The 22,838-nt window shown below is 34.7% G+C and overlaps 1 protein-coding gene across 1 annotated transcript in view; it reads right to left on the reverse strand.

The window, feature by feature from the left end:
- The window catches only part of TMEM232 (transmembrane protein 232), a 379,423-nt gene that overhangs the window by 341,924 nt on the left and 14,661 nt on the right, over positions 1 to 22,838 (reverse strand). The window contains 6 exon segments of the mRNA XM_065873677.1: positions 2,376 to 2,604; positions 2,606 to 2,629; positions 3,601 to 3,724; positions 15,417 to 15,462; positions 15,465 to 15,537; positions 22,443 to 22,597. Of these exon segments, the coding sequence (XP_065729749.1) occupies positions 2,376 to 2,604; positions 2,606 to 2,629; positions 3,601 to 3,724; positions 15,417 to 15,462; positions 15,465 to 15,537; positions 22,443 to 22,597 (651 nt within the window).

The raw sequence follows: 22,838 nt of genomic DNA on the forward strand, positions 1-22,838 counted from the left end.
GAGCCTGTGCTCCACAATGGGAGAGGCCACAACAGTGAGAGGCCTGCGTGTCGCAAAAAAAGAATCAAGTTATAATGAATCACATCAACAAAAATTGTAAAAATTGGTGAAATATTTGACTATGCATGTGTATAGTCATGTAAAGTAATGGCTTTTCATGGTAGTGACTGATACAGGAAGGCCAAAAATCCTGTATGAATGTGAGAAGAGACCAAAAGCTTATGTCCAGTAGAAGTACCTTCTCTGATTCTGACAGAGATGAAGAAAATTGCAGAATTTTCTCACACGCTTGAGACATCTTTAGCAAAACAATCATCGGATAATAAACTTACTTTAAACATTCCCCATAAGAAACTACAATGATGCTTTACGTATTGAGAGTTTCAAAATACTCAGAATTATTAATGAGGCAAATGCCACTAGCATTATTTATGGCTTGTACAAGAAGCTAATGTCAAAGAAAATGTATTGACTTTTGACTGTAGAGGAAACAACTTTGATACGTCTCTCCTCTTTACTGCAGATCAAATCTTTAAAGGTATTCCACAGCTAGAAACATCAATTTTCCCACTTGGGTTGAGAAAACATTGATAAAATACTGTTTAACTATTTCATTGCTAAGTTCAAGTATAAGCATAAGAAAAACATCAGGGAAAGCATCCATGGGATAGGGAGGGTGGGAGGGAGACGCAAGAGGGAGGGGATATGGGGATATACCTATACATATAGCTGATTCACTTTGTTATACAGCAGAAACTAACACAACATTGTAAAGCAATTATACTCCAGTAAAGATGTTAAAAAATAAATAAAGTCTTCAGGAGAAGATAAGAAACTTCAAAGAAAGATCAACAATGAGCAAATAAATGCACTGAAATCATCAACTGGCTGGAAAAAAAAATCAGACTGTTGAGAAGGAATAAATATTCGAGTGCCCACAGAAACATGAAACCCTATCATTGTGAGGTTTTACCAGAGCTCAGGGGTCATGGCCAGAGGGAGGCCAAGAGGCTTCTAGGAGGAAAGGTCCTCCACATGGAGGATAATCTTCTGGACCCATCACTGAAGAAAGCAGTCTTCTTTCTCTCTTCTTTCAGAAAGAACTAATTCTATACAGCTAGGCCAAAAAACTGAAGGCCCCCAATTATTACATGAATCTGTTTAGTGGCAGGTTAAAAATCATATGTTGAGCTGCTATACAGGAAGACTTCTGACCATTCTGAATACTTTAAAAAGTGTGAAAAGCAAGAGAAGCAAATACCTCTTCACTTTATCAATACTATAAACATGGGAGAAATACAATTTATCTGCTAATGACTAAAAATCTGTTTAAAATTGGCACTAATAAAAAATAAACATAATCTTCTTGAAAAGTGGGCAAAGGTCAAGCAAATTGCACTTCGAAATGATAAGTTCCAATCTATTGTTTAAACCAAAACTATATTGAAAGTAATTTTAAGATAGCAAGCAAGTTTTTGAGAATGAAATTAATATCTGCTACTAAAGTCTTACTATTTAAAATTATATTCAAGCATAATTTATCCCAAATCAGTGAATTACAGTTCTACGGAAAGGCAGTATCTTGCTTCCTTCCACTTTCAAATAATCTTGCTATCATGTTTGAAATTCAGTGATTTGTTTAACTACATAATAACTCCACTATCATTATCGCCCACCTACTGTGTGCTAAATAATATGGTAGATACTGGGTTGATACAAATATAATTCAGACATGATTCTCCAATCTCAATTATCTCATAACTTAATGGAAGTGAGAGTCATATACATAAGAGATTATAATAACAAAATAGACTACATGATATTCATAAAGAAGAGTTCTAGTTAACCTTAAAGGACACGCTTGAATTAATAGTCCCTATAGTGCCCTTTTCAAAACAAAAGTATTTTATTCTAACAGTCCCCCCATAAACAATAGTAGGAAAATGACCTTTAGTCTTAAGATACAATATACTATAATATCTGAGTGATTAAAGAGAAATGCTCTTGGGTTGTGGGGAGAACAAGAGAAACAATAGATGAAAATGGAGACGATGGATGAGAAGGCCTTATGGGGAAAAGAATAAAACAAACTTTATATACATTCTATAAGTTTTCCTAAGGTCATCTCTTGTTTCCAAAGAATATAATCTGAATCATATATCAACCAACTCCAGTTTACATTTCAGTTGTTTTTAAATTATTGATCAAAAATTTCCATGTTATAAAATGGACGTCCTAAATTTGTAGGAAGTCCTAGTGAATTTAAAATTACCTCCCACTTCAAAATGTTAACTTTTTGTAAAATGCTTATTATTATATACAGACAGGGACATCTTAAAAATATTTCTCATCAAGTTGAAAAATAATTTACTTACAATTATCTGACATCTTTGAAGAGAAATATTCCAAAAGACCTAAAATACTTGTTTCCCTCAATTCTGGCATTTCTTCTGATTTGTCCGTGGGTAAAATATCTTTTTGTGAACTTTTACAGTCGCAGAAACCAATTAAAGCAGCTATTTGCAAATCAGAATTGGCCGCATACAAGCAGATTTCTGCAAGAATTGTTATGTATATGTAGACTACATTCCAGGCCCAGGAAAAAATCATCTACCTTGCAGCTTTCTTCCTAAAATGAGAAAATAGCTATTAGACAATCAAAGTACGCTCTGCCGTAATGAAGAACTATATACCGTACTTATAAGAAATGCCTCCAAATTTTATAGAGTTGTTAAAAGATCATAATCAACTAATATTTCTAAAATGCACTCATTAAAAACAAGCTTTCCATGGGTAGATTGCATAAAACCAAGTTCAAGGAATAAAAAATAAAAATAGCTAAAAAGTATATATAGAACATCAACTTTTCAATTTCCTTAGTAGTCAGTGGAACATGAATTAACCCAATGAGATACTATTTTCCATTTATATTGTAAAATAATCTTTTTTTTATATAGCTCAATTCTTGTGTGTGCACTCATACATTTTTTCATAGGAAAGCAAGAAAGTTATGTCTTCTGGAGAGGAATCTGGACAACCATCCTGAGAACGTTAAAAGAAAGTTCATAGTCTATCACTCAGTAATTTAATTTTATAAATCTATTCTAAAGAAATAGTCATAAATGCAGATAAAGATTTTTGGGTGAGAATACCAGTCCAACATTATTTGTAATTAACTGTGAATAATGTAATTAACTGTGAATTAGAAATAAGCTCAAAGCTCAACAACAGAGAAATGGTTATCTCATCCTCACTAAAATGTAAATCTTAATAATATGTAATGACAACAAAAAAAATTTTAAATAGGAAACTAAACCATATGACTATATGATCTGAAGTTTGTTAATAAAATTAAAATTCCCTCTTGTGTGAGTGCATGTCTGCATGTGAGTATAACCTATTTCTGGATCTCTGTCTACATCTATATTTATACTGGGATATATGGTAAATATGCATTTACCTTTACATTTAATTAAAATTATTATTACAAAGTCATGCTCATTATAAATCCTAAATGATATACAGTTAAAATAGTGACAAAAGTAAAACTTGTTTCAATTTAGGTCTTTTTGCACACCTAAATTAACAATATATTATTACCTGATTCTGAACAGACATAATGCTTAAAAGAAAATCTCTCATTAGGTCCATGAAAGCTTTCAAACAGGCTATGTGTAATTTGGCAGCCTCCCCAAGGACCAACAAAGCCAGTGCTGAATCCAACCTGGAAATTTTATGAAAAAAACAACAAAGACTTTCGTTTAAAATAATAATAAATAATTTTTTAATGAAAAAGGTAATAGGCCAGAAGAAATGACTATCCTGGATTTCTAGATACATTTATTTTCAGCAAAGACTAGTATTGTTTGCCACTAGTTATGATAAAAGCTTATAGGAAACGGCCACATCGGGCAAGATGTTGAGTTCACAGCAGTGTTCTGACAAAACTCTGAGAGTAATAAATATTACAAATGATCACATTTCTTCACAGATCCTGTATAACAAGCAATCAAGGCCTCTGGTTCTAGAGTGTCCCCCAAATCTCACAAGAGGTTTTGATTTTTAACCTTTTACAACTGATTCCAAGGGGTGAATTTCAAGAGAGTGTTTTCTTCGCAAAAGAGAGAATAAAAAAATGGTCTTCCTAAATACTCTAAAAGTGCAGTGTTATTTGATTTTTACAAAAAGTGCAATTTCTCAGAATAAAATTTATATTTCACATTAAATGGAAAACTGTCAAGATTCAAAATATCATATAACTGGGAAATCATATAAGAATTTGTTAGCCATAACAAAGAATTTGTCAGCTATATATGTTAGCCATATATTCTAACAGTTTCAGGAAATTATACATTTAATGCTATTGTTACCCAATTGAAAGAGACATAAGTTTGAAAGGGAGCTAATAATAATGCAAATATAAAATTGCCTCTGCCTAGAGCTACATATTGCCTTGATTTATAAGCCATTAATCAGTTAAAAAGGTAATATATTCTACAATTATATTTGAAGTTCACAACTGTGATATTTCAGGTGAGTCAAGTTCATGATCATTTTCAAAAGGAAACACCTCTAACCACAGAGATAAAGACAATTCTTTATATTTGAATGGAACTTTACAGATCTCAATGTGCTTTCATACAAATACCTCCTTTGATCTGAACCACAATTTTTGACACATTCAAGAACTCTTTAAAATCTTTTTCTTTTTTAAATATTAGAAAATTGAGACTTAAATAGATCTGGGAGATTTGTCCAAGTCCATGTTTTAAGCTAGGTTAACTAATAACTGAAGTCTTCTCCTACCTATGGGTATTTCCTGTTTTTCAATTTTGCTTTTCTAAGCCATTATCTAAGTACATTAATATTTAACCTTAGTATTACAATGTTGCCTATTTTCCACCTAATATCATTTGTCTCCTTCCTTTGTAACTAAACCTCAATTTTGTTCAAAATGGTAGAGTGCTCAGTTAATGTTGCTTCCTCAAGATGGAAACATTCTACATCTGGACTGGGATAGTGATTACACAGGTGTACACATTTCTCAAAGGTCATAGATCTGTATACATAAAATGTTTGAATTTTATTATATGTAAATTATAACACAAGAAACTTAATTTTGAAATATGACTCCCCAGGGCTTCCCTGGTGGCGCAGTGGTTGAGAGTCCGCCTGCTGATGCAGGGGACACGGGTTCATGCCCCGGTCTGGGAAGATCCCACATAACGCGGAGTGGCTGGGCCCGTGAGCCATGGCCGCTGAGCCTGCGCGTCTGGAGCCTGTGCTCCGCAACGGGAGAGGCCACAACAGTGAGAGGCTTGCGTACCGCAAAAAAAAAAAAAAAAAAAAAAAAAAAAAAAAAAGAATGGAATGAAAGGAAGCTAGAAGAAGCCTGGATCTTGAGGATTCCCTTAAGCATCTGCATCAGTAATGCAATGCTTGTTATGTGCAATAAATAAAGCCCTATTTGGTATGCAATTGCAGTCAGGTTACTGTTACATTCAGAAGAACTAAAGCCTAGCTGATACATTTAAACATTTACAAGCATGAAATTTAGAGTTGAAAAATCAGAGTTGGAATCTTAGCTCTGCCACTAACTAGATATATGGCAAAGGGCAATGTTCATGCCTTAGCTGAATCTTAATCTACTCATCTATAAAGTAAATATAGCAAAACCTACTTTTCAGAGACTATGAGATTTAAATGAAATACTCTACATAAAATGACTGGGTTCAAAAGGCTGAACTGAACTGAATTTTAAAAATACTATTATTTCAAAGTCAATGGATATGAGTTCAGTAACTTTTTTTTTTTTTTTTAATCTATGATGACTGAAGGAAAAGGTCTAGATGCTTTCCAAGATGAACAAAGGTGAGTCCTTCCCCAGAATATTCATCGCAGAGGTTTCATGATAAGGTAAAGGAGAGGACAGTCTCAGAGTTCACAAAAGTTCTTTACCATGAATATACCTCATAGTCATAAGGTTTTGTTTCTTCTGTTCCCCTTTAAGTCTGGAAAACTGTAGCTAACCTAGGGCACTTTCACTAAAATGCAGATTGAAGAATTTCCATCAGTGTCAGCCACCTATGGTAGAAAAATTCTTCACCAGAAACACTGTTTCAACCAATGCTGCTGACTGCAAAATTTTCTATAAGGGAAAATGCCTTTGACAAAAATAGAATAAAAGCACCAATACTTATAAATTGAAGTTTGTTAAAAATAAAAACTGAAAATCAATGCATGCAAAAAGAAGTTTTCAAATTGAATTAGGTTAATAATTTAAATACAGTGTTAGCTTCTTTGTGAACTCATTGCAGGACACCAAGTCTCAATTACCAGTACATTGACTTACTTTTACAATGCCATGAAATTAAACATGTACATATAAAGTAATTTATATATATTATAGATGTCCCCCTAATTATGTAAATAAACTGAGGCAGAGGTTTACTGGCTTGTCTAAAATAACATAGTTACTTGATTTATTTTACTTTGTAGCTTTGCTTTTTAAATTTTTTTCCTCTTTAAAATTTTTATTGGAGTATGGCTGACGTACAATGTTGTGTTAGCTTTTATTTATTTTTATTAATTTTTATTGGAGTATGGTTGCTTTACAATGTTGTGTTAGCCTCCACTGCACAACCAAATGAATCAGCCATACACATACAGATATCTCCTCCCTTTTAGACTTTCCTCCCATTTAGGTTACCACAGTGCATTGGGTAGAGTTCCCTGTGCTATACAGTATGTTTCCATCAGCTGTCTATTTTATACATAGTATCAATAATGTATAATGTGCAAATCCCAGTCTCCTAATTCCTCCCACCCCACCCCTTTCCCCCTTGGCATCCATACATTTGTTCTCTACATCTGTATCTCTATTTCTGCTTTGCAAACAAGATCATCTATACCATTTTTCTTGATTCCACATATATGCATTATTATACAATATTTGCTTTTCTCTTTCTGACTTACTTCACTCTGTATGACACTCTCTAGGTCCATCCATGTCTCTACAAATGACCCAATTTCATTCCTTTTTATGGCTGAGTAATATTCCATTGTATATATGTACCACAACTTCTTAATCCATTCTTCTGTCAATCGACATCTAGGTTGCTTCCATGTCCTGGCTACTGTAAATAGTGCTGCTATGAACATTGAGGTGCATGTGTTTTTTTGAATTATGGTCTTCTCTGGGTATATGCCCAGGAGTGGGACTGTTGGATCATATGGTAGTTCTAATTGTAGTTTTTTTAGAACCTCCACACTGTTTTCCATAGTGGCTGTATCAATTTACATTCCTATGAACAATATATCACTTGTATTCTTATACACTAACAACAAAAGGGCAGAAAGAGAAATTAAGGAAACAATCCCACTTACCATTGCAACAAAAAGAATAAAATACCTAGGAATAAACCTACATAAGGAGGTAAAAGACCTGTACTCAGAAAACTATAAGACACTGATGAAAGAAATCAAAGATGACAAAAAATGGATGGAGCGATATACCATGTTCTTGGATTGGAAGAATCAATATTGTGAAAATGACTATACTACCCAAAGCAATGTACAGATTCAATGCCATCCCTATCAAATTACCAATGGCATTTTTTACAGACCTAGAACAAAAAATTTGGATGGAGACAGAAAAGATCCCCAACAGCCAAAGCAATCTTGAGAAAGAAAAACGGAGCTGGAGGAATCAGGCTCCCTGACTTCAGACTATACTACAAAGCAACAGTAATCAAGGCAGTATGGTACTGGCACAAAAACAGAAATATAGATCAATGGAACAGGATAGAAAGCCCAGTCATAAAACCTACGCTCCTATGGTCAACTAATCTATGACAAAGGAGGCAAAAATATATAATGGAGAAAAGACAGCCTCTTCAATAAGTGGTCTGGGAAAACTGTACAGCTTCATGTAAAAGAATGAAATTAGAACACTCCCTAACACCACAAACAAAAAATAAACTTAAAATGGATTAAAGACTTGAGTGTAAGACCAGACACTATAAAACTCTTAGAGGAAAACATAGGCAGAACACTCTGACATAAAGCACAGCACAATCTTTTTTGAGCCACCTCCTAGAGTAATGAAAATAAAAACAAAAATAAACAAATGGGACCTAATGAAACTTAAAAGCTTTTGCACAGCAAAGGAAACCATAAACAAGATGAAAGACAACCCTCAGAATGGGAGAAAATATTGCAAATGAAGCAACTGACAAAGGATTAACCTCCAAAATATATAAGGAGCTAATACAGCTCAACATCAAAAAAACCAAACAACCCAATCCAAAAATGGGCAGAAGACCTAAACAGACATTTCTCCAAAGAAAACATACAGATTGCCAACAAACACATGAAAAGATGCTCAACATCACTAATAGTTAGAGAAATGCAAATCAAAACTACAATGAGGCATCACCTCACACCGGTCAGAATGGCCATCATCAAAATATGTACAAACAATAAATGCTGGAGAGGGTATGGAGAAAAGGGAACAATGTTGTGTTCGCTTTTAAAATTAATGTGAATCATTGCACACAGCTAAACAGTACCAGACCTGGACTGGACTTCAGCTATCCTGACTGTGGTCCAGCATTCCTTCTCTACTTATATAAATGAACTAACATATAATAACCAGGGGCTTCATAAAAAGATATCTGTCTGCACACCACCTTATAAAAAGGTTAGAAACATCAGCATTCAGAACAGTTTTCCTAGGTTCTCCTTACTCCTCTATATATATTTCCTCTATGATCAAATTATTATTTTAAAAGATAGAATTAAAATGTCTCCAAGTTGCAACTCTTACATAGGGTTACTTGAAACTTTCAATAGATATTTTGGAAAACACTGACAATGTCAAAAATCCACACAATCCTGGAGACTGAGAATGAAACAGATGTCACTATCTTACAGGGAATGTCCTGTAAGATATAAAGCATAGAATTGATAGAGCTGGATTAAGAACAGCAAGAAGGAGTAGCCACATGCCACTTCAAGAAACACAGCAGCCTTGTTTCCCAAAAGAAGGTTAAAAGAAAAAAAGAAAAACTTATCTCTACTGTCTACCATGTTTTTCATAGAAATAAGTAAAGCCAATCCTTAACTTTGAGGTACTGAATTTTTAAGGAGCCAGAGTATTATCACTATGCTTTTTATCCTCATCTCTCCATACTTATTCAGAGATAGCAACTTCCAGATGACAAAAGGATGGAAAACAGTGCTTGTGGGGATATGTGTGTAGGAAAAGGGGCCACGGGGTGGGGAGGAGGAGTGCTGTAATGGGAATGCTGGAGTGCATTTTCTCCTCACAAGTTAAATAGAAAAGAATAGGGAGAATGCAGGAAGTTCCCTATGATACTGCATGTGGAGTGTTGTAGCTTTTAACCTCTGTAATGTATGCTATGAACACAAACCTCTTCTTTTAAAAATGACAAGTTTATAAAAATTTTCCCTAGTTCTGAGATAAGTAAAATAGAAAATGGAGGAGAGGGCCCTACATGAGATGATTTAAAAATATATTATAGGGGCCTCCCTGGTGGTGCAGTGATCGACAGTCCACCTGACCATGCAGGGGACACGGGTTCATGCCCCGGTCTGGGAAGATCCCACATGCCGTGGAGCGGCTGGGCCCGTGAGCCATGGCCGCTGAGCCTGCGCGTCCGGAGCCTGTGCTCCGCAATGGGAGAGGCCACAGCAGTGAGAGGCCTGTGTACCGCAAAAAAATATATCTATATCTATATCTATAGATATAGATATAGATATTATAGCAAGGACTAAAGAGAATATCAGTCTGAATACTAAGAGAAGATCATAACTCTGAAAGTAATTTCTTCCAGGAGCCAGAAGACATTTTTACAAGACTCTTAAGCATCTTTAATAAAGCTTAGGAAGAACAAACAACAAAGAAAAGCCTTGATACTGAGATGAAAGGTGGTATAATAAGAAAACAAGAGGGTGCAGGAAAGTAAAATTACAGAAATATAATTCAAATTCATAACGAAGGAAGTGACTGCAAAAAATGACACTTGGAAGGGAACAAACTTGAACAATTCTTCAATAATTTAGAGGAAGACAACCACTGGCAAGCTGAGATCCATTACTATCTAATTCCTATTGAAACAACCAAACATAAAGAAAAGTAAACCCACAGTACCACAAAAAAAAGAAAGAAATTTTAAGGGTTTTAAAACTATGAAGAAAATGTAATCTAAATGAAGGCAAACCTTTCCAATGCCAAGAAGCCCAAAGTTTGATTTAAAATGTAATGCAGGCATATATGGATTTTCCACCACCATGTAAGAAAAACCCTAAGCACAGAGAGGCAGGAGTTGGGAACACATGTGAACCATAAGCAATCAATGGAAATCCTCCATGAAATGTAGCCCAGTAGCCAGAACATTTGTGCACAGCTTCACACACTGGGGGCTTCTCTCTTAAGTAAAGCAGAGGATTTGCCCCAGCAGCTTCCTAAGACGGTCAGTGAGACATAAGAGGAAGCATCTGTCTCCTGGCTACCAAATCACAAAGGTGTTCCTAAAAAATTCTGGATTGAAAATAAAACAGATAAAAAGAGGGCAGACTGGCTTTGAACATCTCATAATAACTAAAAGGTAGGAAACAGCATAGCAACATTTAGAGATTTAAAGAGGGGAATTAAAAATCTGTGAGCATAGAAGCCTATTTCCAGACAAAATGTCCTTAAACTTTTTAGGGGGAAAAATGGTGACAAATGTTATATTCAGCCAAGGGTCATATGTAATCAAGGGCCTGCCTAATGAAATAGGTCACCTATGTCCATGCTTAGAAATTTACTCAAGCCAGCCAAGAAAGGAATAGTATTTAACAGCTTAAGAATGGAAAATCCTAGTGTTAAATGGATGACAGTGAGTGGGAAAAATAGATACATTTTAATAAGTCAAAATTATTTTATAAATATGATCCCCAAATTAAATAAATATATAAACCATTCTTTAAGGAGAAGAATGAACATTTTAAGTAATGATTTAACTATAATGTTATCAGAAACTCAAGATTACATTAACAGGCTAGGGAGGGGAGAATTAGTACAAATAAGTCTCAATCTTCACCGCACATGGAGAAGAAAGCAGACAGAATTTCTTTCCTGATTTTGACCATTTAGGAAAACTAGTTTAAAGAATATGTTCCTCTTGCCATTGCCTGATTTCTGACATTCAGAAGAGACGGGCTACGTGAAAATCTAGCCTTTAACCTGTCTGCTAAAAGGGTTCTTTCTCCTACACACAGAACATTCCTGGCGCACCAGGAAAGGTAGTGGGGGAGAATGAAAGGATGGAGTGTCGACAGGCCATGATGGCTGTTCAGAAGGCCTAGGTGCTCACTGATTGCCTTCTTCCAGGCACTTGGTCTGCCTGTGTGGCTAGTTGGTGGTAATTAATCCCAGTAACAGGATCCTTCTTTCAGTCTTTGTTTTTGCTCTTTTTTTTTGTTTGTTTGTTTGTTTTTAATCATGGCAATTTAAGAGACCCTGATTGGAGTTGCAACCCCTGTGTCATGTAAAAACAGGTCTTATTAAATAATTTTAAGATGGATAATGGTATAGTTACATTTATGTTGTAACCCTGGCAGCAGAGTAGGACAGATTACTGAAGAGAAAACATAAGGCCAAGAGACCAGTTAATAAGCTACAAAAGTCATGAGACAATAAGGTCCCGACCCAAGGTGGGGACAGTGGGAGTGGAGAGCAGGGGAACTGCTCTGAAATGTACTCAAGGTGCCTAAGTTGGTTAACTTAAGGAGAGGACATGTGTCAGGTACTGAGACAGAAATTCAGTAGGTAGGAGTTTATGAAAAAAAATCATTCAGATCTGAACTAGCAGGAAATGAAGTATTAGGGGAGATTCAGAGTTTAAAAGGTGTTTTCATATGACTTACCTTATTTAAAACTCCCAAAAGCTCTTTGAGATGGCTACTACCTCTGTTTAACTGCTGAGCAGACCCTGTTCATAGGGGTCATGCGACTCAATCAAAATTAGACAGGTAGCAAGAGATAAGACTAAAACACAGGCCTTCTGATTTGAAGATGAATGCTTTTTTCACTGCACCATAAGGTAGCAAAGCATAAATTATATATTTACCCTTGATACAGACTAAATGTTTACATTTAGCTCAGAGGATCGAAGGGCCAATAAGAAATCTCGGAAATGAATCAGAAGACTGAGGACCTTCACTGACATCTCAGCTCATGAAGAGGAATTATTGATGAAAACTTTGGTCTGAAGGGTTTTGGTGAGACTATCACACAACATTATAATTACTGGGGTTCAGGGAGATAGATATTGCAGAAGGCAGTGATGTGTCCCGAAGTAAAGGCCTTGCTGCCCATACAAAGCAGCAGATTCTTTGTTCAATTTATTTCGATGCAAACACAAACACTATATGTCTGGAAAACACTTGCAATGTCGGTATACTTTTAAATTGTCAATCTTTTTTGGAATACATTCGTGGAGCGATTAAATCAGCTATTTTGCTTGGGAGATACAATTTTATATGTTATACTGCTCTCCTGAAGTGCCATGCTGCATTTCTCAGCTGTCGCATTGGCTAATAATTCAATTATTAACACAATTCATTATTTTCATGTTCAATTAGAAAGCCTTTTGCGGTGCCTTGACCTATCTCCCCAGAGCAAATGGGGCAGTTCGTAAAAGGCCAAACCACAGGGTGGAGCATTGAGAGTATGAAGCATCATACAAAATTTAACCATATTAAATGGAAATCTGCCTTACACAAGCTGCTTATCTGCGGCACAAGGCAGCTAAACTTCCAAGATAAAGGCTGGTGCGTGACACTGGGAGCGGCTCGTGTATTCTCAGTTTCTCTACTTCTTCACCCTATTTTATAATTTATTGTAATTAGTACATTTCCTTTCCTCAGTTTATTCCCTGTCTCTCATGGAGCAGAGGTTGCTCTAATTCTGTGAGTCTTTCCTGGAGTCTTTTCATGGATCCTGGGCCTATTCTTTTGAAACCACTGGCTTCTGTTTCTTTCCTTTTGTGCTGTATGATCTTTACAAAGGGGGTTATAAGGAGTCAGGCAGGTACACACATGATGAATTATCTGCTGATGGATAGCATCGGAGAAGGGCAGATGAAAACCACACACTAGTATTGGCCCAAGCACTTTTTGCCACTATTAATGAAATTTCTTTTGATCAATCAGTTGAATGGTCTCCCTCTGCATTTTAAATCTCTGATCATTTTTCTATCATGTGGTAATTTACTGATATGCATGGAAAATGAAACTGCTTACATTATTCCTATTAATAGTCACTTGGCATTGAATTTCAGGTCCTAAACCAAAGATATCTTCCACCAACTATCACAATTTTAAGGCTATCTGGTCTAGCAAATCCTAACAAAGTCTTAATTTACGATCAGGGCCTGAAGCCTCAATTTTTCTATTTAATTCTAAATATGTTCAGTTCATTTTTAAAATTTCTCACATGTACCTAATCTTAGGAGCACACAAGACCAATATTAAAGTTTTCCCATAAATGTAAAAGTATTTCTGGTTTGATTTTGATACTTACATCACAGTTTGTTTGGTTTTGCCTGGAATAATGACTTCTTGAAAACTGTATAGGCTGTTACATAAATTAAATACTTTTAAAAAGAAAAATTAATTTTTTAATATTTGATATAATGTTATCATTATAACTAACAGAAAATTTGACTAATAGAGAAGTTAGTCAAATTGCTAAATTTTTAATGTCAACAGGTTATTTTTGTTTACTAGAGTCATCTTTTAAAAAATGTCAAATTCTTTTCTTAAAAAAACAGTAAATAAAACTTTAAAAAAAGAGAAAAAAATAGTAAATATAAGAAATACAATCAAAACTATTTGGCAGTGCTCTTTTAAACAATTACCTTTTCCAGTCTATTATGAACAGTCACTGTGTTTCACCATCTTTTTCCATTTAGTCCTCTGTTCATTCAGCATTGTCTAAACACTGACTTTCCCTCCCATGCTTGATTTCCACAATGTCCTCCCAGAAAAAGAAGTCAGGATTCAGTGACAAGATGCCTTTAAGCAGTTACCTCCTTAATAATGAAGCCAGAATGAAAGCGGGATGATATACCAAAAAGAATGGTACGCCAGACCTTGAAATCTGGTTCCAGTCACCAGTAAGCCTAATAAACTTGGCCTCAGTTTCTTCATTTGTAAAGTAAGAATAATCTTGTACTATTCCTAAAACCCCTAAATCTATTAAATACTAAGTTTTAAAAAAAACCTATCAAAGAGAAATAATTGAAAAATTAAATTAAATCAAGTTTGATGCAACACAGTAAAAATGAAAATTGGTTAAAGAAACAATTTCTTGACTTTCAGAATTAGATATTCTTAATCAGCCACTTTTACTATCTCAGTAGTTATCTAAACATGTTTATTTGGTAATTATTAGAATACCTTGAAAATAAACTGACAAAGTCATGCAATATTTACTTTTATATGTTGAAATATAATTTGCTATTTTTAAATCAAGTTAGAGTCTTCCAAGACTCTAAAATAGTCTATTTCAAGGGAATTAGACATGCTCTAAGCCATTCTCCAGAAATCTTTACTTGATCTAGAATCCCCAAAATATCCAAATGAAACTGGAAAACAGCTTTTGTCCAGAAGAAATATACCAGATTCTTAGAATTTACATATACAAATTGGTTGTGCAGAGTGGGCTTGCCAGAGGCTTAAAAACTGGAAGTAATTTTAAGAAAAACATATGAATTTTCTACTTGCTATGGCGCAACATATTATTGTTATTGTTAGTAGTGGAAAAGGAATTCAAATCTCTGATCATCCTCAAATATTGCAAAGGGATATCCTCTGATCAATTTCCTCAGAAATACTCCTTTAAAATTCTTCTTTCCTCCATTAACCCATGCCCTCTTTTGTAGTAATTTAAGACTTCTTTTTCCCTTTTCAAATTAACATATGTATAGGAGGAAATTAACACTTATCAGTCATTTCTCTTCTACTTTACAAGTAACGCATAAACAGAATCTTAGTATATTTCCTCCAAGGATAATAAGCTGTACTTCATTGTTGTTTAACAACTTGGAAAATAAAAGATGTTTTAAATGTGGGAATGAAGTTTCAATAGTAAATTTCCTTTAATAAAGACAAACAACGCAATACAAGCATGCTCATCTAGCCAAAAAAAAAAAAAGATAAGAAAAATTTATTGATGAAATGAACTAATACAAAATATATAAATTGCCCTTGCCTTTGGAACTGAGATTATAAATTTTTTTCATAGTCAACTAAGGTGTGATTAACATTTAAGCACAAAGGTTATTTAACATTTAAACACAAAGGTTTCCCCATGAGTTACTTTGCATTTATAGGATCCCTCTTACCAGTGTTTCTCTTGAAGCTGTGTTTTATGAAGGATGAGATGTTCAACTGGGGACTATTCTTCCGAACACAAGTACAGGAAGCAACACAGTGCCAGAGCAGGTGGTTAATTTCATATCCTTCCTGATTAAGTTGCAAATGTTCCTGTAAATAAAATATATCTGAGAAAGAGTTCTTTGACTTGAATAAACATGAAAATAAATTTTAAATGCATATTTTTTCTACACCATGTTACACCAAGTAGAGCAATTTAAATACATTTTTGTAAGTATATATAGTTAATCTGAACTTAATTCTTAATATATTCTCACATGGATCCCTTGTGTTCAATGAAATTTTACTTAAATACATTTTTACGTAAATACATTTTTGTAAGTATTACTTACAAAATATATTACTTACATACATTTTTGTAAGTATATATAGTTAATATACTTAAATACATTTTTGTAAGTATATATATATATTTTTTATCTATTTATTTATTTTGGCTGCGCTGGTCTTTGCAGGATTTTTAGTTGCAGCATGCAGACTTAGTTGAGGCATGTGGGATCTAGTTCCCTTACCAGGGATCAAACCCGGACCCCCAGCATTGGGAGCGCGGAGTCTTACCCACTGGGCCACCAGGGAAGTCCCAGTATATATTTACTTAAATACATTTACATAAATACTTTTTGTAAGTATATTTACTTAAATACATTTTTGTAAGTATATATAGTTAATCTGAACTTAATTCTTAATATATTCTCACATGGATCCCTTGTGTTCAATGACATCAGTTCCACAATGTGACAAAAATCCTGTATCTGCTAAGGGACAACTATTAGACACAATTGTGCTTCTTAAAACCTATATGACTTAGTTCTCCCTGACACCTGGGGGAGGGAAGAGGGGAAAGTTTGAACAATGATCAAACAGCAAATTGGGTTTTAAAATGTGGATTTTCACTTTAAGGACCAAAATATTGCCTAGCTGGATGTGGTCAATGTCTGCAAAGTAACTATTTTAAAAGGCTACAAAATCAGAAAACAAATGGGCTATTTGTTTTTTTCTTAGAGTGCTTCCTAACAGTTTCATAGACTTAACTGATCTGCTAAAGTAACTGGTGCAAAGAAACTTGATTTTATTTTTTGACACAGCACTCCCATTGAATTTTTGTCAACAGTAAAGATTCAAATACACATCCTGTGATATGTACTCAAATTACTAATTTAGCTGATATATTATTCTTTTATGCTCAAAAGAAACACTAAGAGATTCCAAAGGATTTTACAACTCTCATTTACTATACAAAATAACATCAAGACTATTCTTAAAGAAAGTTTTCATGTTGAGTACTCTTAAGAGAGAAAGCTAGAAGTTCATATATAAATTTTAAACTAAGATTAAAAATTTAAACTTAGTTTTAAGTTTCTAGTCAACTGCTTATTTAAGTCTCACAGATGTGTATTGATTTACATTATGTCAGGAACACAGACGCTGGCAATAAAGGCAGGAGTAAGATAAAGTCTCTGCACAAGGCTACCGACTCAGGGGAAAAATCATCCACAAAAGCAAATGGAAACCAGTCAGTGTTTAGAATGTTATAATTTCCCAAAAAAAAGCTTTATTCTAAAATAATGTAAGACATCAGACTGAGACATGCAGATTTCAGTATATGTACATATTTCATCTAAATAACTCAGTTTTCTGCTTTGTGGTAGAGTCTCCCCCAAAAGTGGAATCCATATAAATGAAATTCTTTTCTCAAATTGCTCTAGCAGTCTGAGCCTGGATGCCTGACATCCCTCATGTTGCAAACATTCTGAATACATATATAGGTAGATATGTTTTGAAACTTGTGGATGACTTGACTAATTAATTTAAAACAATCAATACTTTGTTGTTTTTTTTTAAATCATGTGTTGTGCATTGCATGGCTAGAGACTATTCAGTTAGGTCAAAAATTCTCGTTAACAAACTTATACACCATCACCAGAGAAAATTCCCAAAAGCCTTTGGTAAAGAAATGATCAGGATTTAGATAATGAAGAATATTTAAGCTTGATTTTTAATTTTATATGATACCATTTTTACTTATCACTGAAAAAGAAAAAAGAAGCCTCTGACTTCCGGAACTGATTTGACATCAATATTACTACAACCTGGTCAGGCGCTCACAGTCAGGTCATTTTGTTTTCCTGCTGGATATAAACTCACGGAATATCAATCTCAGACAATATTGCTCTGATAAATACACAAAGCCACTTGATATTTTTGTTTCTAAGCACAGACAAAAAGTCACTGTGCCACCCACAAAACGCCCAATCAGAATTGCCCCTACTTTCTGGCAGCATCAAATCTAAAGAGAATCCCTGCTTCTTTAGAGCCTCCCCCAAATCACCCAACCAAAGTCCAAATCCTATGATAGATTTATGCTAGCACCCTCTAACTGAGACATCACATAGTCCTCTGGGTGTGTGTTCTCTCTCTGCAACAAATAATAAAACCAGTTTTCCCAACTGCATGTGTGCTCCTGAAGGGTCTTTGACCCCGCCACACCTGAGAATTTTCCAAATAAGTGAGGCTTCTCTCTTATCCTTATGCATTATATCCTTATATATTTCAAGTATTTGCATGGAAATTCTGCTAAAGTTTCTTCCCTGCTTTTTACTGTTTTCAAAAGAAAAAATGTATTTGCCTAACTAGAATGAATTAATATAATAATGATGATGATGTGATTTAATACAATCATCACATACATCATCAGTGTAGCAGACCAAGAGGAAGCAATGCTCTGAGAACTATTAGGTGGTGTAGAGTTCTTTGTCTTTACACTAAATCAGTCCCACCCAAGGTGTGGTTGGCAGATACATCCCCTCTGCAAACTGTTAACTAGAGTACAGAAATAAAGAATACATATTTAGAAACTTTTACAAAATTTGAGTTAATTTTCTTTTCAGTCTAGTAAAAAAAATTAATGCCTGTATATTTATTTCTTTTTCATAATTCACTATTATTGTAGCTTTAAAAGTATCAGTCTGTGACGGTCTGGAAAACTCCTTAAAAAATTGTAGAGGGATTTTTACCCTCTACACAGTTTGAAAAGCACTGAGCACTGCATTAAATTACTCCCAGAGAACTAGAACTTATTTTTCCCCTTCCATCTTTTTGGTGTGTGGGGGGGTGCTTTATGACCACTTCCTATAGTTCTTTCATCTCCCCCACTTGCTGCCTAGCTTTGGGCTATGCTGGTTTGCAAACTGGCCCCCATACACGGAGAACAAGGTGGGGGAAGACCTGAGAAAGAGGCAGGCCACTCCAGATTGGCAGGTGGCAGTTCAACAAGCAAGGAAACTTACACAGGAGGCTTCTCTTCGGCAGCTGCAAGAGAGTAGATCTCCACACCTGCCCTCCAGAATCTTAAGGTTTATGTAGATGCTTTAACTAGGTTCAATCACCTATACCATCCAACTGGTCTCAGCAACACATTACGGTCTCAAGGCTGCATCCTTGGAACCAGCTCCCACTGTGGAAACAGTGGGCAGAGCGTACATTCTAAAGACAGAAAGCCCACCTACCAAAGTGTTGCCAATCTGCTGTTGGCTGAGAACTCAGATAACCCTATCAGCTTGAATTTTGTGCAAATTTGAGAAGCTCTGAGTGTCTGACCAGGCTCTCTTTGATGACAAAACTGAACTCTGAAGCATGGGCTCTATTGTGGCTGCTCGAAGACAGCTTTTTGAGTTTCATCCTTGTTTTCAGTTATTTGGGGGATAGCTGACATTGCCATGATAGGACCCCTCAATACAAATATATTACCTGAATAACAGGGCATAAATCATAGGATAATGTTCCTAATTTTAAAGAGCCTGTGTCTCAGTCTAACCCAATTCCTAGTAACCATTTATAATTACAGTACAGCATAAAATGTCCCACATTTAGATAGTGCCTTTAGCTTACTGAGTACTGTACTTAATGCACTAAAGGATGAGACTGCTAATACATTTGAAAGTAAATCCTTTATGTTTCCTAGTTTTCAGAAAACTATTTGTACAATACTTTAGGATGGATGCAACTATTTAGTAAACGGTCTACTGCATTTTTGTTGAATTTGAATCTACCTACTCCAAAGAACCATGTTATTATTATAATGTGACAAGTGTGCTTTGCTAGTGAGCAAAGGACAGAGTGGAAAACCCAATCCAGTGTTCAGGCTCTGCAATTCACAGAGCCAATTAAAGTGTACCATTTGTCAAAGTCAATGGAAACCCTGTGTCTGGATCAGCTTGAAAGAACATTAAAAGGAGAAATGGGTCCCAGCAGCAGGGAAAGGAGATTTCCTATCCTTATACAGAACCAACACCCATATTGTGTGTATCCTAATGCCTATATCGTACAGAATTCCTTCTTTAAAAGCAATTTTATAATAGCACTTTGAAAACAAATTATGTTTCTACTTCAATGCTTATAATATATTAAAAATAAAGTATTTTGCAGTGGCCAAAATATGCTGTCATGGACCCTTTAGCATTACTGAAGATACGAGCTGTAGGAATAAACCCACAAATTGTCTACGGTAGCATATGAATAATAAAGGGAGAGAGGGTGAATACAGGTATATCTTTTATAGTCCCAGTTTTCTCTCTTCTTCACCCTTACTTTTCCCAGAAGTTGAGACACATGGGTACTGAATGGGTAAATACTCAGCTGAACTAGGGAGCCTGGCTTAGATTAAACAGTACTGGAGAAAATGGGCTGAAACTGGAGGACAATATTAAAATATGCTATCCACCACTGAATCAGCTGAATCAGCCATTTTCAGCAGCACTGTGGCTACACTACCTTTTATATTCTTTATATTATGAGGTAATGGGAGGAGACAAAGGAGGGCAATAAGTCTGAGAGGCTAAATTCTGTTATAATCCCTTCATAGGATCTCATGTATGGAGGTGAAATAGAACTTAAAAAGACTGAAATTATGCCCCTTTGTTCTAAAAAGTGGAAAAAAGCACAGAGACTTAGTGACTTGTCCCATTATAAGCAGATATATTCTTTTCATGTGTTGACATTCTTGCCTCTTTCACTTCAAACCAAGGTAGATCTTAACTGTATAGAAGCAGTGAACTTCCATTTCCTTGCTGTATATGTGCACCAAGAGTGACAAAAACAGATTGATTCAAGGAGAAGCAGAATTAACACTGAAAGTTGCCGGCCTCACAGGTGGAACACTCATGTTGTCAAGATTTCACAGGATCTTATTTGTTTAAAGGAAAAACACTCAAATCATCACTATATTAAGTTAAGCACAATTAACTACACACAGTTAAGCACAATTAGTCAGCATAAGCACATCCTTAGATAAAAATTATTACATTTAACTGCCTAAGTTAAAGTGAGTTCCTAAGTATATTTTTCAATAATTATTATTTATGTTTGCATGGCTCTTAATAATTTATAAGGCACATGCTTTTTTGCAATCTTCACAACAACTCTGTAGATTAGTTAGGGCAAATATGACGAGGATGATGATAATGATTATGGTCGTGGTGGTGTCTTTTTATTTTTTTTTGAAGTTATTCCTTCACTTCATATATATATATAAATATATATATATATATATATTTTTTTTTTTTTTTTGGCTGCACCACACAGCATGCAGAATCTTAGTTCCCCAACCAGGGATCAAACCTGTGCCCTCTGCAGTGGAAGCGTGGATTCTTAACCACTGGACCGCCAGGGAAGTACCCAATGGTATCTTTTTAAAGATAAGCAAATGGGGATTTGGAGAGCTTAATGGACCTACTCTGGATCAAAAAGTCAATTGGTGAACAGGCCCTTCCTCTTGAAAGTCAGTGCTTTTCCTGTTGCTCAGTATCTTAGGTTATATATTTATTGTCAAAACATTTTTGAAACTTTAAAACAAGATCCTTTTTATGCATGAAGCAATGTGTGTTTATTAGTAAGCATAACCAAATGGTTCAAATGGCTTAGTATACGTCACTCTTTATATAAATGGCTTACCAAGTTATGAGCCAAAAAGAAAACACTAACTCCTAAAAAGAACACAAATAGATGCGGTTAAATGTTCCTCCTTATAGACTTAAATTTTAGATAGTTGTGGAAAGGCCCAAGGGAAGCACAGGGAAACTGTGAGGCAGCTCACAGGCAAAATTATTTTAAAAAAGAATTTTCCTTAGTTGTTCCAACTAGCATCATATTAAATGCATTTTTCTCCTTTTTAAGAAATTATTAGAAAAACATTTCTATTTATAAATTATAAAATAATAAGTATATATAACAAAAAATAAAATAATAAAAGAATCAAGGTTTTGAAGTGTTCACTGCTTTCTTTTGGAATATATGTGAGAAAAGGAAATAAAGGCATTACAAGCCCCAAAGATTGAAGTTTGACTTTTGAAGTACATCAGGCTATAAGGTATATGAACACTGGAGTTCTGTTTGTATAATCATAGCTTATTACATACCAAGGAATTATATATAATTGGGACAGATAGTTTTCTCTAATGTTGATCATTAATATCTAAGTTAGAAATTAAAAGGAGATTTGTCATATACCAGGTATTACTTTCTCAATTTTGAACCATTAAAAAAATATCAGTTGATTTTAATAGCATATTAAATGTTATTACATATGAATCATGGAAGCATAAAAATATTACACTTGCTCTCATTAACAGCCTGTACTTTACACACTCTCCCTTTAATAAAAATGTAATATCTTAAAATGTTCATTTAAAAGTCAATCTAAATGATGTTGCAATTTTTAATTAATCAGCTGAGATGGAATCGATAAGGAAGAAGGTATTATGGCATTACTCCATTTAAAGTAGTAGTGGTGGATACTGATGCCCCACTACTGATCCTACGAACTACTGTCCAGGAAATGTGCACATGACTTTAATGTCTGTGCTGTTCACTCCTCCCCTGCAGCTAAATTCATCTTCAGCCATGTTACCGAATTAGCAAGCATGATTATTTAAGCATAGTAATCTGATCTGATTCGTCAAGCGCTAGGATATACTCACCATCTCAGAATCTACATTCTTGTCTTCCACAGGGCTAAAAATTGATTGAGAAAGGAGTTCTCTTTTACATACAATTTCCATGATTTTCAGAATACACTGCACATTTGAAAAGATGTTTGGATACTTGCAATATAATTCTCCAGAGAAAGAAAGTGTTATTGTAAGAAAAATAATTTGTGAGAAATATTTCATTAACATCTCACACTGCATTTCATTTGTCTTTTAGTTACTAAAATATAATTAAATTCAGTACTCAAGAGGCTGAAACTGCTGTATATTTCCCCATCTATTGAAGATTAATAATGTTATGTATGACCCCTGGTGGTAGAATAGAAAACTACAAGGTAAATAATTCATGCATAAGAGTTTATATAATTCAGAACAGCAATTACATAA

The sequence above is a fragment of the Phocoena phocoena genome, chromosome 3 (assembly GCF_963924675.1).
Source record: "Phocoena phocoena chromosome 3, mPhoPho1.1, whole genome shotgun sequence".
NCBI lineage: Eukaryota > Metazoa > Chordata > Mammalia > Artiodactyla > Phocoenidae > Phocoena > Phocoena phocoena.